General features: G+C 53.2%; 1 protein-coding gene across 6 annotated transcripts in view; it reads right to left on the reverse strand.

Annotated features, from left to right (window-relative positions):
• TUB (TUB bipartite transcription factor) overlaps positions 1-16,861 on the reverse strand; it is an 85,465-nt gene that overhangs the window by 28,004 nt on the left and 40,600 nt on the right. For 4 of the 6 annotated variants that reach the window (XM_041730198.1, XM_041730192.1, XM_041730196.1 and 1 more), the window contains exon 2: positions 13,508-13,666. The exons of the other annotated variants lie outside the window; for them this stretch is intronic. In XM_041730198.1, the coding sequence (XP_041586132.1) occupies positions 13,508-13,666 (159 nt within the window). The remainder of the gene's footprint in view (positions 1-13,507; positions 13,667-16,861) is intronic. 6 annotated transcript variants of the gene reach the window in all.

The raw sequence follows: 16,861 nt of genomic DNA on the forward strand, positions 1-16,861 counted from the left end.
TGAGGTCATAGGGCACAGGCAAAGGATCCATGCCTACAAATCCAAAGAGCAGGTGGCAGGTGGCTGCCCTGATGGCTGTTTCAGGGTCAGGTCTGTGGGCAAAAGAAATGTGAGTTTTTCCTCTGGATCAATGTGGGTCCCAGCATGAGGGCTAGATGTGGTTATCTTAGATCTTAACCCAGAAGCAATCATTGTGGGAGGAGGTGACAGTAGGCAGAGGAGATGAGCCCAGGCTTCCCAGGGCCTGAGAATTTTAGAGAGAGCCTCAGGGTTCAGTGTCCTATGGAGAATAAGCATCACCCACATCAAGGGAACTGAGCTTATGGAGATACCCCAAGTGATGGAGTGGTCTCCAAGAACCTCAAAATGCACCAACATGACTGGAGAGGTAGGATTTTTCCACTCTTCTCCTCTCTTCTTCCCCTCCCCTCCTTCCCTTTACACTGGACCCTGGAAAGGGTCAGAACTATAAGCTGGCCCCTCTCCCACAGGCAGCTGGCTCACAGCACACCATGATAGGAAAGAAGAGTTGATATAACTCTGAAATTTAAAAATTTTTTATTACAATAGACAAAACACATTAATTATTGACAGGATAACCTTTGGTTACCTGGAAATGGCCAAAGAAGTTCTGGAACTTCCCCTCAATTTCATCTAGGTCTGAGGGGTGGGGGGTAGAAGAAAGCCCCACAGAATAAAATGAAAGAGACCATGGGAGACAAAAATAAAGTTTGCTTTATGATTATATCTCATGAGTCATGCCTATTCAACCTAACAGTTACACACGGCTCTGCTCACAACACCACTATGAGGTAGGTACTATTATTACCCCCATTTTACAGGTGAAGTGGGAGGTTATATAACCTGCTCAAAGTCACACAGACAATAAGTGGGAGAGTTCAAATTCAAACTCAGGCACCAGAGAGTTCTTTAGCCACAGGCCTAACTGCAAACCTCTAGAGAAAACCAGATGAGAGCCTTAGCCCTTTGACTCATTAATTCCTGTTCTAGAAATCTAACCAAGGGAAATACACAACAGAGTCAGAAGTTTACGAACAAAGATCATCCCCATCGCTTTATTTCTAGCAGGAGAAATCGGCAGGAGTAGGGGGTACAGGATGTCTATCTGTTGGGACGTGGTTTTAAGTAAAGAATTCTGTGTTCACAGGATGGATCATTAAGCATCCTTTACGGGGAGGTTTTAACGAGGCAGGAGCAGGTTTATGAGCCGGAATACGACATTGCTGGAAATAATGTGCTCTCAAGAAGCCCGACGTGCTGGCACATGCACATGTGGTCTCATAAAAGGCTGCCTGGGATGAGGGAGACATGGCTCAGTGTCATCAGCCAGGCCACCTGAGGGCCACATCCCTTCTGCAGGTGGCATCTCCTTCTAGGTGCTGGGCTTCCTCTTCCTTTTCGGTTCCTGTGAGGGCCTAGTAACCCCTAAAGAGCCCAGACCACACCCCTGACCCCAGGTCGGGGGAGGGGGCCAGCAAACAAATACTGTCTGTGTACAGATTTTGTAAGTAAGCAAATAAATATTGTAAAGGCTGTGCAGCTGAAATATCTTTAGTCACCTAGTGGAGTGTGAGCTATCACCAAGACGACACCCAGACGATACCCAAGTGGCCACACTGTAACGTGTGTGGGAGCTGGAAAACACCTGCAATTTGGGGCCAGGTTATTCCCCTTGGAGGGGCACACGGGATGTGGGGGAAGGATGCTGAACCTTTTTTTTTCCCATTTAAATTCAATTAGCCAACATATAGTACATCAGTAGTTTCAGGTGTAGCGTTCAATAATTCATTGGCTGAATCTTAACACCTGCCCTGCGCCCCCTTCGTGGGCTCCACTCTAGAATCTGCTCAGTTTCAGGTGGGAGGGCCCCGGACTGGGGGCAGGGACGCCCGGTGCCAAAGCACAGAGGCCCTGTCCTGGAGAGGCTGTCACTCCCAGACTGAGTCCTCCAGCCCACTTCCAGACCCGGCTCCAGGCCCTGCTCTCCAGGGAGTGGGGCCGAGGTTATAAACACAAAAAGGCTTCTGAGGATGGGCGGCCAGGCCTGTGCTCAGCCTGCGGGAGGGGTCTGTTTTACCAGCATTATTGGATTTGCAGATAAGCAACAAGGAATTAAGCTGATCAGGAAGAGAGGGACAGAGCTCTCATTTGTTCATAATGCAGGATTTATCTAGCAGAGTCCTCTCCTTTGTCAAACAGAGAGCCAGGGCCTTCATATCCTCCAGCAAAGAACATTTTATTTTGTAACCTTTCAGAAAAGCCTATGAGTGTGCATTTTTGACCTGTTATTCTTCCTCACCCAAGAAAACCGTGGTTATTTAAAATGTGAAATGCATTTTAAACAATCCTACTCTGAATTCATAAACCAATCTCTCTAGCAAGAGGAATCAGACCCTGAAAAGCAATTCAAACTGTTTGCAAGGTTATTATTCCCAATATGCCAATATTTCGCTCCCTGGCCTTCCCTTTTGCTAAGGATGGTTCATAAATGTCACACTAGACCCACCAGGTCACTGAGGAAGCAGCGTCCTGAAAGGCAGTGCTATGGGACTGGAGTCAATAGTTTGCCTCTCTGGCTCAGTTTTTCCCATCTCTGAAATGGGGACAGAAGTTCCAAGGCCTCTAACAGTCATCAGTATAGAGGAAAGGACACTAGGCCTAGGTTCCAGGGCTGGTTCTATCACTAATTGCTGTGTGACCTTGAGTGAGGATGTAGCCTCCTCTGTGTCTCATGGAAATCAGGGGGTGGAACCATTTTAAAGGCTCCCTCCCAGCACTAAATTTCTCTGGTATTTTGACTTTACAGCAGGGCTGTTAGAGGAGATAAGAGACAGTTACGGCTTGCTCAAATCTGAAATAAGGATAGAAGTCTTGTATTTTCTGGAAGAAACACACAAGAGTGAAAGCATGCTAAATAGAGGAGAGCTGAACTCTTGTGCTCTCTGCTGCCAACTCACTGGGTGGCCAGGGACCACTGGCCCAGACTTGCCTCAGTTTCCTCACCTGTTAAGTGGGGACAATGCGCGTCTTGCCTAATATGTGGGGTGTGTGTGGCTGAACTGAGAGGGGGCGTGTGGACCTGTGTCCCCCTGTAGGAAGTCCAGAGCACCGTGGAGGTGACAGGATGAGCAAGTGGAGCTCTGCCGGGTGAGTGGCGCCTAGCACGGGGATCTAGTGTGATCTCACTGACCGCTCACAGCGCCCTGCAGAGTCAGCAGGCAGCAGGAGGCAGAAGCACCCCGGCCCCCACAGCCAGGATTTCCCCAGGCCCGGCCAGAGCGCCCCGTCTTGGCTGAGGATGGGCACTGCCTTGCCTGGGCTCTAGGAGGGAGGACGCCCGCCTGGGCCCCTGCAGAGATCGCCAGCTCCGGCACAGGGAGGAGGCCCTGCTGAGCCGGGTCTGGGTTTCCCCAGATGAGCCTTGGGCCGGTCAGTGGGGCGAGGTGGGGTCCACTTGGGCCTTTCTCCAGCTCTGGGCTGCTTCGGACCTCTCTGCATCTCTCTGATTCCTGGTCCCAATCACAGCCTACCTTCCTGCACGGCTCCTCTGCAGGTACCACTCTCCCTGGGGCCACCTTGAGGCTGCCAGTGAGGGGTGCCTTGGGGACAGGGGTTCCATTCAGCAGGACAAGGCCCTGGATTCCGAACTGGTCATCGGAGGCCAGTTGGCCCTGTTCTGGCCCTCACGCTTGTCAGGACTTCTGGAGTCTCCCTGGAGACGGGCAAGCTGGGCCTACTCTTCAGATGAACTTCGGAGGCCTCCGTTCTGCAGGGCCCAGGACCCTGGGCGTGCCCAGTCACTCACCCACTCTGCTTCAGCCTCCTGCTCCCAAATCCCCCAGCTCCCCGAACTCAGCTATCTGTCCGTACCCCTTCCTCTAGCTCCCCCAGCCTGTTCTTAGCTCTGCTTTACCCCACCTCTGGGCTGTGACACACAGCAGGATCCTCCCCTGGCCCACCAGGACAGGAGGCCAGACACTTGCTGGCCACACCCTCCCTGGCACTGAAGATGCCACTAATGTCTGGATGTTGGGAAACCTGAGAGCCAGGTGTCAGTCCCTGGCCTCCTACATGACAATAGACAAGTCCTGCCCCAGTTTTCTTGGGCTCAATGTCTCATTTTATAGGATGAGGGGTGGGTTAATGTCTGGGGCCCCCAGTATCACTAGAGTTCCATTATCTAGAGCCTTATCAGATAATCTACACGAAAAGCACACCTCCTACCCCAACTGCCCTTGGAGAAGAGAGTGGAGGACACTCGGATCAGGCTCACCTTGCTCTCATACACCCCAAACAAAAGGTATGATGAGCAGAGACCTATCCCTTACCCAGTCACACACCCAGGGGACAGATGGAAGGTGCAGAATGCACCTGAGTGGGTGAGTCTGAAGTATCCTCCACCTTCCATGTGAACAAGAATAGAGGTGATGTGCACATATGAACAGCCCAATGGAAGAGACAAGTCCTGGAGAAATTCCAAATGGCCACAATTGTGTGGGAAAATGGGTACCTTGATTTCTCCCCCATCCTGGTTTCCAATCCATCGCCAGGTCCTGTTAAAGACTAAGTGTATCTTTAATTGGTCCCCTTCTCCCCACCTCCAGTGCCAACACCATGCTCCTAACTACTCCATCTGTGGCATGGGATGAGCTGGGGTGCTTCAGAGGGGCCTCTGGAGCCAGATCTGCTGGTTCCAAGCCAGGCTCCACCACAAACTACCTGTGTGCCTGGGGCCTCCTTAGTTAATATACATGAGCCACTGCCAACAGCACCTGGTACGCCAGGAGGAGGTGTATGACTTAGCTGTTGTTACATAATGACGTGCACCCCCTTTCCCTCTGGCCGCCCTGCAGTCTGTTCTCACATGGCAGCAAGAGTGATCTTTTCACCGTGCAAATCTGCCATTGCACCTGCTACTTCAAAACTTCACTTGCTCATAGACCAAAAATTTTTAAGTGTCTACAAAGCCGATCAGGTTGTTCTCCCCACTGGTCTGCTTTCAGACAAGGCATGCTCACGCCCTCTCCAGCTCTGCGGGTGCCATCTCCTTGGTCTGGAAGCTACCTCCCACCCCGCCTCTCCCAGTCCCCAGCCCTGATGCAGAGCCCACTGCTGGAGTTCCATGGGGATGGAATGGGCGCCACTGCCTGCGTTTTTAAAAAGTTCCTGTGGCCAACACTGATGAACAGTCATTAGTCTGCTATAGTAGAAAGGAGGAGCCACAATTTATATTATAAGTGATTCACTGTATGGAGGATCGAGAAAACATAAGGGGGATCAATGAGAAAATCTCTAGAATCAGAAAGTTCAATGAAATTGCCAGATAAAAAGATAAAAAGGAGCTATCTGGTAACATTTCTGTTATTATTATAAAATAATAATGTTTTACAGAATGCAAATGAAGAAGATATCTCACTTACAATGGGAAGACTATGTGTGAAGTGTTTTAAAATAATTTTAGTGAGACTTATTTGTGATTCATATGAAGATGATAAAATACTTGAGATTTAGAAAAAGAACTTGAATAAGTGGAGATTCCTAGTATATTCCTATGTGATAAGGAGACTATTTTAAAGACAGTAATTCTTCCTAAATTAGATTCCATTTAGTTCAAAGCAAAATACCACAGGGATTCTGAAACTTGATAAAGTACAGGGATCTCATAAGGTTCCCTGGGATGATGATCTAAAGAAAGGAGGTGCACAAGTTGGTCTGTGAACATGGGCTCTAAGAGAAGAAAGCCGAAGGGACCACCCTGACTTGCAGACATCAGTCAACAGTGTTCCTAAATTTTGTCTCACAGAGTAGTTGGGTCAGTGATGTGATGACGTGTCTACTCTGTAGCTCAACTGAGTGTTTCTAAGGAGTAAATAGGCTAAGAAGAGGTAAAGTATGTTTGAGGTAACAACCCTCTGGGAGAGTGGCCAATGAGAGGCAGACTCTTCCACCAAAGCAAAAAGATCTAGGGGTGGAGACAGACTCCTTAGGAAGCCTGGGTCCTTGATGGCAGGAGGAAATGTGGCGGGCACAGTGGTGCCGGTTCAGAGCACCCATGAGCCAGGCCTGCTCCCCGATTGCCCCCTACACCCAAAGCTGCCCAAGGGGCCCTAGTCTCAGGAAAGCCACAGTCCCGGGACAGCAGAACTGGGGACAGTGATGAGGTGGGGGGGGGGCAAAGAGTTGGTGACACTACTTCCCTGTTTGCCTATTTCACCCCTCTTCCATTGTCAGAGCCAGGAGTTAAGAATGGTCAATTCCTTTGACCTATGTCAACAGCCACGATAAGGGCAGCCTGGGATAAACTATTCACTGCCCTTCATTCTTCTAGGTAACCTAGGTAAAGATATTCTGGAAGAAAAAAACAAACGTAGGTAAGAAAACAAAGAATATTCTGATAATGATGGTTAGTGAGAGGAGGACCAGTCCCACCAGACAGTAAAACATATTATAAAGCTACCACAACTAAAACTGTGTGGTGATGGCCATGAATCACACATTGAGGGAAGAAAATAAGCGACCCAGAAATATGCCCCATTCTCCACAAGAACTGAATTTAAATGTCAATTACCAAAAAAGAATGCTAAATAAGAAAATGAGAATGCAGAACGGGGATCACAAAGGTGTGGAGTGTGCACACAGTGATCTGGAGAGGAGGAGGACGCACAGCTAGGAGCCCGTGGGCTGATCTGCAGTAACTGTTAGCCCAGCACGCAGTTTATGGAGGCAAAGAGCAAAGAGAAGACAGAGCAGTTCAGCGACCACACAAGGACTCTGGGCACGAGGCTGGGGTCTGAATTCCAGTCTCGGCTTCTCCTCGGCCATGGCTCTCCCCTTCCAGGGTCTCCATCCAATGCCTCAAAGATAAAGGACTGACGCAGATGACCTCCACTGGCCCTTCAGCTCAGTCATTCTGGGATCTGACAATGCGGGACTCACTCCCCACCTCTGGTTCCTGCGGCAGGACGACACGGGAGAACAGCAAGACATTCGGGCCTTTCCTGCCCCAAATCACCAGGTGACATCGTAGGCCGGCTCCAGTCATTTCAGTGTTGAGGCTCACTCTGCACTCAGCCTGGAAGTGCAGGGGAGAGGGTGCAGGGGAGAGGACAGTGGGGATTGGCCTGGCTGGGGTGGGGGTGAGGGGCTGGGCAGGGCTCTGCAGCAGAGCTGGCATTTGAGGCTGGACTGGTTTATAAAGGTCCAGGGGGTGGCACAGGAGGCAGGAGCGTGTGAGGTGGGTGGTCTGACTGGGACCTGCCAGTGAGCAGGAACTGAGTGGGGGGAAGAAGGGGAGGTCATCTGGTGCCAGGCTGAGTGTTTGGCCTTGATCTCCTAAAAAGGGAAGTCTTGGGGTTGCTGGCTTTGGGGAAAGGACAGGGTCCCGCCCTGTGAGGGAGGAGCTCACAGGCAGCACCTGGAGCAGGGATGCTGCAGGAGGGCTCCTCAGAAGCCCAGGCCAGGGTGGCCAGGCCGATGGCAAAGAAGGGGACAGGGTGAGGGGTCCAGGTGAGCCCACAGGACACAAGGCAGGAGCACCCGGGGGCAGGGAGAGCACAGCCTTTGGAGACAGCTTCTGAGGCCAGACTGCCTGGGCTTCTCGCCCTGGCTCTGCCCTTTGCTGTGGCAGGGCCTTGAGGTATTTATTTAAGCATCCTGGCCTCAGTGTCCTCCTATGCAAATAAAAGGAACTATTTCTTAGGCATGTCAAGAGATTAATAAACGAAAGGCTTCAGAACCGTGCCTGTCGGGGCCTGAGTTCAGTGAGAGCAGTGATGCCGCAGTAAAGACGGTGATGCAGGGTGGCTGCACTTGTGCGGGGTGGGGGTGGGGGGAACTGGAGGGCACTGAGACCCCCTCTGGGGGGCAGCTTTGAATCCCTGCTTGGTGGTGCTAGGTTCCAGCCTCCCTAGGACATGCTCAACAGGCCCTCAGAGCTCAGTGAGAGGAGGGGTTAGGAGACAGCAATTCAGGGGTCCTGCAGGGAAGGTGCAGACTAGGAGGAGGGGAGGGCTCACGGCAGAGGCTGGAGTTTGTAGCTGTGGAAGCAAGAAGAATCTGAGCTCCCCCGAGGGCAGGCCTTTCCCCTGTTTTGCTCCTCGCTATGTCCCCTTGGACCTGGGATGGTGCCTGGAACAAGGCAGAAGATTGATACAAATTTGCTGAGTGAATAAATAAGCATCTTTCTTGCAGTCATCTACTCCAAATATTAGGCACAAAGTAATAACAGAAGCTAGCGTGTACTGAACACCTATTATGTGCTAAAAGCTGCACGTGCCAGGTCTCATTTAATGTTTAGGGCAGCCCTACAGGGAAGGTTCCCATTTTATAGATGAGGAGACAGGTTCCAAAAGGTGTCACAGCTTCCCGGAGTTCTGACATGGCTGGTAAGGTGCAGAGCCAGGGTCCGAACCCAGGGCTCTGTGATCCCTGAAGGTGCTCTCCTTGACACTGGCTGAGCAGGAAGGAAACTGGGAAAAATGAAAAACAAAACAGCTCCTGAACAATCCCGCTGTGCTAGTGCCCCAGTGCTCAGTAAAGAGTGAGTGTTACTAATCTTGTTGGTGGAAGAAGAAGCCAGAAGCATGAGCCGGAGAAGCAGGACCTAGTTAGTGTCAGACTCAGTGGGGCTGCTGATAGACCAGTGTCTTGTGAGGCCGCTGCTGGAAGAATGGGGAGCAGATGAAGCGGGAGAAAATATCGTGGGGGTTTGAGGTCCAGAATGGACATTGGCAACAGAAGGAGAGTGAAGTCCCGTCCTCACACTGTGATGGTAGTGTGTGGGTGTGCATGGGTGTGCACATGCTGGGGAGGGGTGGGGGCTGCCCAGGGGATCCAGGCAGTCTGTCTGGGTGGTCCTCAGCCATTTGCAAGATGCAGGACTGTATGCCGGGCAGGGGTGAGGCCTGTGCAGGTGGCTTTACACCACCTCAGAGTGCTTCTCTAACCATGGCTAAAGTCCCCAGTCACCCCCAGCATCATTGGTGTTAACAAGTAGTCTAGTTCCTAGAGCACAAACTCCATGGGACAGGTCCAACTCTGCCCCCTGCTGCACGCCTAGCACAAGCACAGCACCTAACACATGAGGGCGTTTTCCAGAAAGCTAGAGTGGCCCAGGTCTCCAGCTTGCAGGGGACAAAATGGGACTGAGAACCCAAGAAGACTCTGGGCCCACAGCTATGGTGTGCAGAGCAGGTGGCTCTGGGGAAAGGCTGAAGCAGCTAGGGCCTGACTCTACCCCAGTGTCTGCATCCTTTGCATGGTCCTCCTGCCCCCAGAGAGGGTTAAGGTCCAACCCCTATGCATGGTGATGGATCAGGCCTGGGATCAGGGCTGGGCCACAGGCAGCTGACCTGTCCAGGGACCGAACCTGGAGCCAGCTCCCCTGGGACTGCATGGAGTTGCTAGGCCCCTCCATCCTCACCCACTTCTGACCCGGGCTGGGCACCCCCTGAATCTCTCATCTCTTTGCCTCTGGTAATGGCTTCTGCAGGGAAAAAGCCATCCAGCCTGGTGCCTGAGCAGACTGGCAGGCACCTGCCCCTGTCCAACACCTGCCTGGCCCTGTGTAAGATAGAACTACTGAGTGTCCCCAGCACACACCCACAGGTCCCAGGGCCCTCAGGGTGGCTTCCTGCTGGGCCCTTCCTCCTCAGCCAACTCTAGGATGACACCATCAGGCACCGATTGAACCAGAGCACTAACCACAGCATATGCCCTCTTCCATGTCTGTCAAACCCCAAGCTGGACTCTGAGGTCACAGAGGGAAACTCCCCACATGGATATGATTCCACAGTCAACGGGGGTGCCAGCAGCCACAGAAACCACCCCGTCACAAGAGTATGTGCATGAGAGGTGCTAGTGCTTTCCATGTAGTCTCTATTCTTCACACAACCTCTGGAAGTGAAGGCTGAATATACCCATTTTTTAAAATAAGGAAACAGAGGTTCAGAAACTTGCTAGGATTTAACTCACCAACTTGCTGCTTCCCGTGTGGTGCACCTACCAGGACCCTCAGGTCAAACTAACCCGACAGTGAGGTTCTAGTCCAGCTTAGCAGACGGCATGCTGCCCCCCTACTCCCCAGCGCAGGGACCGTGGAGACCCGGGGAGGAAGATACCTGGGCGCACACAGACGCTCGACTCTGCTCTGGGCGCTTGTGGAAGCAGAGGGAAGGAGACTGGCGTTTGCTGAGCAACAGCTAACTCTGCTGAGCGCTTTCCCATATTCTTTTCTAACGTCATCTTTTCGGCCACGCTACACTGAGTATCTCCATCTTATAGAACAGGAGACTGAGGTTCAGCGATGTTTGCACTGAGGTCACACGGTAACAGGTGGCACCGGGATGGGACCAGGTCGTGTGAATGTCAAGCCCATGCTTCTGCTGCACCAAGCCACTTCTCAACTCTCTCTAGTTGCCCGAGGACATCTACCCTGTCTCCTCCGTCCATGACCACCTGCACCAGCCCCTCCCAAGCTGGCCCCGTGAGCAGCAGGCCAGGAATGTGAGGGAAAGGGGATCTGCTGCCTGCTTGAAGCCTGGGGGACCTAGGTGGGTCCATAGGAGCTCCCCGCTACCGAACAACATGCATGCTTCACCTTCAGCCTGATGCCCTCGGTCTGGGCTTGCCCTCCGCACACACACGAGCCCTGGCCAAATGCAGCTGTTGGGCTGGAATGTAGATCCCCTGATCCCCTTCTGCCAATTCGCCTCCAAGAGGCTGAGCCCTTCTGTCTGCACCACATACTGACCCACCCCTGCCCCAGCAGCCTGCTTCCACACGGAGAGGCTCTTGGTACAGAAAGTCTAAATCCCCTTGGTTGTACAAACTGCTCCATCCTGCCCAGAACACCCTAGAATGTCCATATCTGCCTCTCCATTCTCAAATTTTCCGAGTCCTTTGGCCCTGTTACCTCAGCCTGCTCCTGCTCTGCTGGTTCCCCCTGCCCACCAGCCACGTCTGCTTGCACTCTCCTCCCTCATCTGGCCGGTCTGTTCTGAGATCAGAGCCCTGCGTGCAACAGCGTGGCAGCCAGGTTTCACGACTGGGTACCATGTCCCTGAACCACTTGCCTCGAGTCCCTGACTGCATTGCTGGCCCCTCTCTGCATGATCTGCAGGCCACTGTGTTGGGTCCTGACTTGAGGCAATGTTCCCTAACACCCTTCTTGTTCCAAACTCCCCATGCTTGGACCCCAGCAAGACACAAGGGCCCAGACTTCAATAAACACTCCTGGTCTGACCCAGCTGGCCTCTAGTCAAAGCCCTGGTTTGATAGGCAATGGGCAAACTCTTGGTGCAGCAACCCTAATGATCTTCAGGATCAAGACAACAGCTAAAGTGTACTACAAAGCCTCAAATCTGGGTTCCCTCAATGTCCACAGCCACAAGCACAGCATGGCTAATCTGTGTGCCCAGAAGGCCACAGCTGGGCAGGTGGCTGTGGAGTCCCCCAGCAGAGTGTGCCAGGCCAGGGAGGAGTGAGGAGCCACAGGGTTTCCCTCTCTCCTTCATTTCAGCCTTCTCCCCTGGGTAAGGGGTAAGTGCCTCTGCTTCCAAAGTGCACTCAGGATCAGAGCATTTGGGACAGTGGCCCCAGATGCATGCTGGCCTACTGCGGGGGCTAGGGACTGAGGATGCTGATAGTACCCAAACTCTGTTTCCTGGCGCTGGCCCAGCCCTCTGACTCAGAGCTGACCCCATCATAATCCTCATGGGGCAAATGATGCCCATCAGGTTCTTGGGGTCCTTCAGAGGACACTCAGCCTCAGCAGTCATTACAGTAACTCACGCTGCAAACAACTTTAGAGCACCACTCCTGACCAACATGGCAATGGGAAAAGTCAAAACAAAATCATGCAGCTCCAAATAAAGAAAAACAATGGACCTTACTCTTGGAGGGCTGTAGGGACAGCCGTACATAATTGGTGTCGTGGTAAACAGGTTCAACATTTCTGAAGAACCATCTAGTAAGATGTGACAAGAGCTATAAAATTGCTCATGCCCTTTGACTTAGTAATTCCACTTGGGGAATGCTTCCCAGTAAAACACTAAGAAAGTAATTTGTACAGAGATATTCATAGCAGTGATATTTATAATAGCAAGGAATTGGAAAGAGCCCAAAGGTTCAGCACTTGGGGACTGATGCAGCGAACTGGGTCGAGCAAGCACCGCGGATGCTCCACAGCCAGGAGGCAGAGGGAAGGGGCGCCCAGCCGGACTGGAAAGGAACTGGCTCGGGCCAGCTCAGACTCCAGCTGCATCGCATAAAGGCCCACACAGTCACTTCAGGTCAGTTAAATCAGTAGCCTGTGTGGTAATGATGAGGGCCTTCAGGGTCATTTTAAATTAAGTGGATCCTTCTTTAAAAATACATCAAAAATGTTAAAAAGCAACTCCATCAACAAATACCCTTGGCATGCCTGCCTTCCAAGAAGTCCGCTCTCTGACCCCTATTCTCCTTCCTCATGACGTGTGTACAGAAAAGCCAGGCTCACCCATGGGGCTGGATAGGGTAGTGTGGGGGTGGGGGTGGCTCCTGCTGTCTCACACTCAGCCACAGGCCTGTGCATGGATTCCATACACCGGGATGTGCAAGGGCCCTTCCTCCTTAGGCTTCTAGGCCTGCATCCCTCTCCCTCTGGAGTCTCTCCCTCAAGGGCCCACCCGGTTCACCATTCTTTCTCCTCTCATGCCCCAGAGCACATTGGGTCTTCCCCTTGCATGAGATTCCGGATGGTCAGAACCATTTGGAAGGGTCAAGGCATGAGTGCCTAATGGTGGTACTGCAGGCAGGGGCCTCTGGCCCTCCACACGCCTACGATAAGACTGGCCCGGGATAGGCGTCCCCCTACAGCAATGCTGTTCTCACCCAGCTAAAGTGTCTATTGAAATCACGAGGGTTTTTTTCTCACCCAGCTAAACTATCTATCTAAATCATGAGGGGGTTTTAAAAAAAGAGAATCCTGGGCCCCATCCCAGACTCTTTGCTGGTCGGGCCTGGGAATATGTATTTTTAAAATCTCCCCAGAGGTTCACATGAGACAAATCACTTTTCTAGAGACACTGATGCCCAAGGAAGAAGACACGGGTCTGCATTCCTGAGCTCCTGAGTTCACAGAGTTCTTAATTTGGGCCAATGAAGTCAGTAATCATGGCAGAGACCACAGCCCCTCATTGTGCGTGCGCACACACACAAACACACACACACAGTGCTCAAGGGAAGACCCCAGCCTGGTGGTCTAGAATATCAGGGAGGGTCTGCCACAGGCCCCTAAGAGCACGGGTCCCTCATTCCCCAGAGGCCCAGAGCCAGCCTCTGCCTGGGCCCAAGCACCTGTGTTTCCCTGACACTGGTAGCCTCCCAGCTCTCTGGGGTCCCCCACTGCCCGCTGCAGGGTGGCCTGCTGCAGGTGCTCCTGGTCTGTGCCCGCGTCCCGGGGGGAGCAGTGGGGGCCTGTGGGCCCGCCTGCCCAGGCCATACTTACGGAGTCATTTTATAAAGCTGCGTCCTCCTCTCAAACAGCGACCCTCCCCAGGCCCAGGGCCACACCCCGGCCACGGGCATGGCCTGGGCAGACTCGGTGTCACCGCCCCCTGTCTCCACGACACTCTTCAGCTTCACATTGGTGCTTGAGTCCCCCAGCCTGTTGTCAGGAAACACCGAGAGTCGTCACCCCTGCCCCCATGCAAACACCCTGCCAAGTGAGAACCGATCCATGTGGCCTCTGTGGTCCTGGGGAACCCAGAGCACATGAGGGGACAGGGGAGGGACTCCTGGAGGGGGCTCCTCTCAGGAGCCTTGGAGAAACTTTCTGAGCCCATACAGGATACTGGGGAGAGGACAGGGTGGGAGCCCCTTCTGCTGAGATCTTTCTCCAAACTGTTCCTAAGGCACAAGAGACCCTAGGGATCCCCAAAGGCACACTTCAAACCTGGGATTTGGGACCCCATGTGCCCTGGTTTGAGGGAACTGGATCCCTTATGGGGGTAGGGGCAGGGGCAGAGCCACCTTCCGAGTAAAGGGAGGGTCATATATGGTGGGACATGAGTTTGGGCCGAAGTGGTCATGGGATCTGTGGCCCCTGTGAGTTCATCGCAGGAGGCAGGATGGCAGAGCCGGCTGCCCACCCCCCAAGGCTGTCCTCCCACAGCTCCGAGGTCCCACCCAGAGGGAGGAGAACCAGACATGGGCTTCCTGCAGATGTGAAGTTACCCAAGCCTAAAGGTCCCGTTTTCACTCTGGAGGCCTGCTCCCACCTCGGGGCCTCCTCTTTCTGGTCCAGACGCAGCCGTGCCTCTAGCGTGTGGACAGTGCCTGGCTGTCAGGGATGTTTGGCGGAAGCCTGGTGGGGCTGGAGGGCAGCCAGGGTGCGACCCTGCCAAGGCCTCCGGCACACAGTGGGCATCATCACTGAGACACTGATGTGTTTCATGTCCTGTTCTGAGACCCTTTGCTTTGTCTCTGTAGAGACCGCGGGCAGAGAACGTCAAGGGAGTGAGGCTGACTCGCTGCTTACAGCCAGCCTCACACTGCATGTGCCCGGGGAGCAGTGAAGCACGGACGTGTCGCACAGAACCCACCGGTGACAACCACTGAAATCCTCTACAAGCAGGCAGAGCTGGGTCCTCTGTGACTGTGGGTCTGCCCTGGACTCAGCTACATGGGCAAGGAGCACTGAGGCCCACGAGAGTCTGCAGGAGGGCACTTGGCTTCCTCACTGTGTCTTATTACTCTTCCGTCTCCATCAGGGTCTATGCTGACAAGGCTTCACAGACTTGGCATCCTCTGACCCAGGGGTTTTTAGCCCAGCAGCCAACATAGAAAGCAAGCAAGCAGCTGGGATGAAGCTGTGGGTGGGGCAGGGGCTGGAAGACCCTACCCTTGGCTGCACCCCTCCCTGCCTAGCACTTCCCCATGGGTACTTCTGGGTGACCCTGGGACTCTAAATGTCAATTCAAAGTCACTGGTCTGGTCCAACCTTCTCTTTTGCAGATGAAGAAGCAGAGGCCCAGAGTGAGTAGTGATCTGTCAAAGGTCACACAGCAAGTTGGTAGCAGAGCCAGGACTGGAGCTAGAAACGGGGCCCCATGACTCCTAACCACCGTGGCTTCCAGCTCTTCACTAAAGGCAGCCCGCCGCCTGCCCGTGGTTCTGAACTCCTTCGACCCTCTCCAGCCCACTCTCTGGCTCTCCTGCATGCAGGGACCTGGCAACTGGGGCCCCCTTCCAGAAATGAGACCAAGACAGACCTGAGTTCCTGGCCCTTTGAGACCAACTCTGGACAGCTGTTTGAGACGCTTCTCATTCTGTGCTCTCCCAGGTGACCTGTCCACCCCACAGCTCCCCGACCTATCAGCAGGGGCTCCCAAATCTACTTCCTGGTGGCTCCCCTGAGTTCCTAAGGCCTCTGGGCTCCTCCTCCAGGTCTAAACCAGAATGTTTCTCACTCCAGATCTGCTCTTCTTCCTGTTTCTGGCAACATTACAGCCCCGCCATGCACTCTGTCACTAGCCCAGAGGCCCAGATCCACCCTACCTCCCCTTCCTCCTAGCCCAGTTTATTGGACCTGCAGCCCCCTCTCTGGGCCCCTCCCTTTGTCCCCACCTCTGTCTGGCTTTAGAGGCCCTGTGTCTCCAGCCTCTTCCTGGCTCCTCTGTGCTGTCCTGCCCTCTCCAAGGGCACACACTTTCCAAAGTCAATCTGAACCTATCATCTGTCCGCTGACAAGGATCCTTCGACAGCCCCTCATTCCACAGGATAGAATGCAACCCCCTTTGCCAGGGCTGCGAGGCCATGTGAGCCGCCTTCCTCCACCACCTGCTCCTCTTTGCCCACCCACCAGGCTGGCCCAACTCTGCTCCAGCCGCCCTGACCTCCCAACGCAACTTCATTATCTTTCTCATCTCGATGGAACAGTGTTTCTCTGAAAGGCCACCTGCTTCACCTTTCCTGAGGGCCACCTGCTTCCCCATCCCCTAGCATACTGCAGACTCCCGGGCACTGCCCTGCCCGGAGAGAGTCACTGCATTTTTAACAGAGATCCCAAAGAGGCTGCACACTCAATGCCAAGGATGACTGCTCCAGATGGAACACATCCATTCCAAGTCTCTGTCCCATCCTGCCTCCTTCTCCAGCTGGGCAAAGCATCTCCTACCTGCCCCACACTCTCCAGGGATTGACTGGCTGTCACTGGGTGTCTCCTCCTCTGGGCCACGAGTTCCATGCAGGCAGTGAGCACATCTTCCCCTACCCATGAATCCCTAGCACCAGGCCCAGAGAAGCGTGAGCCCTGCACACCTGGCCCAGGACAGGGAGGAAGTCGCAGCTGAGCTGGGGTAACAAGCCACAGCTTTTCTGGAAATCTGAGAAGCTGCTCCCATGCCTCTAAGTTGTACCTGCCCTCCTCTGCCTCCTCTCCTGCAGGATAAAGGAGACCTTTCGGGAGTTGTGGGTAACTAGGGCCTAGTGAGAGCTTGAAACAGTGATGCTAGGACACCTGGATGGCTCAGTGGTTGAGCGTCTGCCTTTGGCTGAGGGCGTGATCCTGGAGTCCCAGGATCGAGTCCCATATCAGGCTCCCTGCATGGAGCCTGCTTCTCCCTCTGCCTGTGTCTCTGATAGTCTCTCTCTGTCTCTCATGAATAAATAAATAAAAATCTTAAAAAAAAAAAAAAAGAAAGAAACAGTGATGCTTCATACCCGGCTCTCCAAATAATGTTTGCAGTCATACATATGCAGGTTTATTATAAATTTTACTAATCTGAAGAATGGATAGCACATAATTTACAAATAAAAATACCACATAGCCCATTAACTGTCCCAGCAATCAATGTGTTCA

Source organism: Vulpes lagopus, chromosome 15 (assembly GCF_018345385.1).
Source record: "Vulpes lagopus strain Blue_001 chromosome 15, ASM1834538v1, whole genome shotgun sequence".
In the NCBI taxonomy this organism is placed as follows: Eukaryota; Metazoa; Chordata; class Mammalia; order Carnivora; family Canidae; genus Vulpes; species Vulpes lagopus.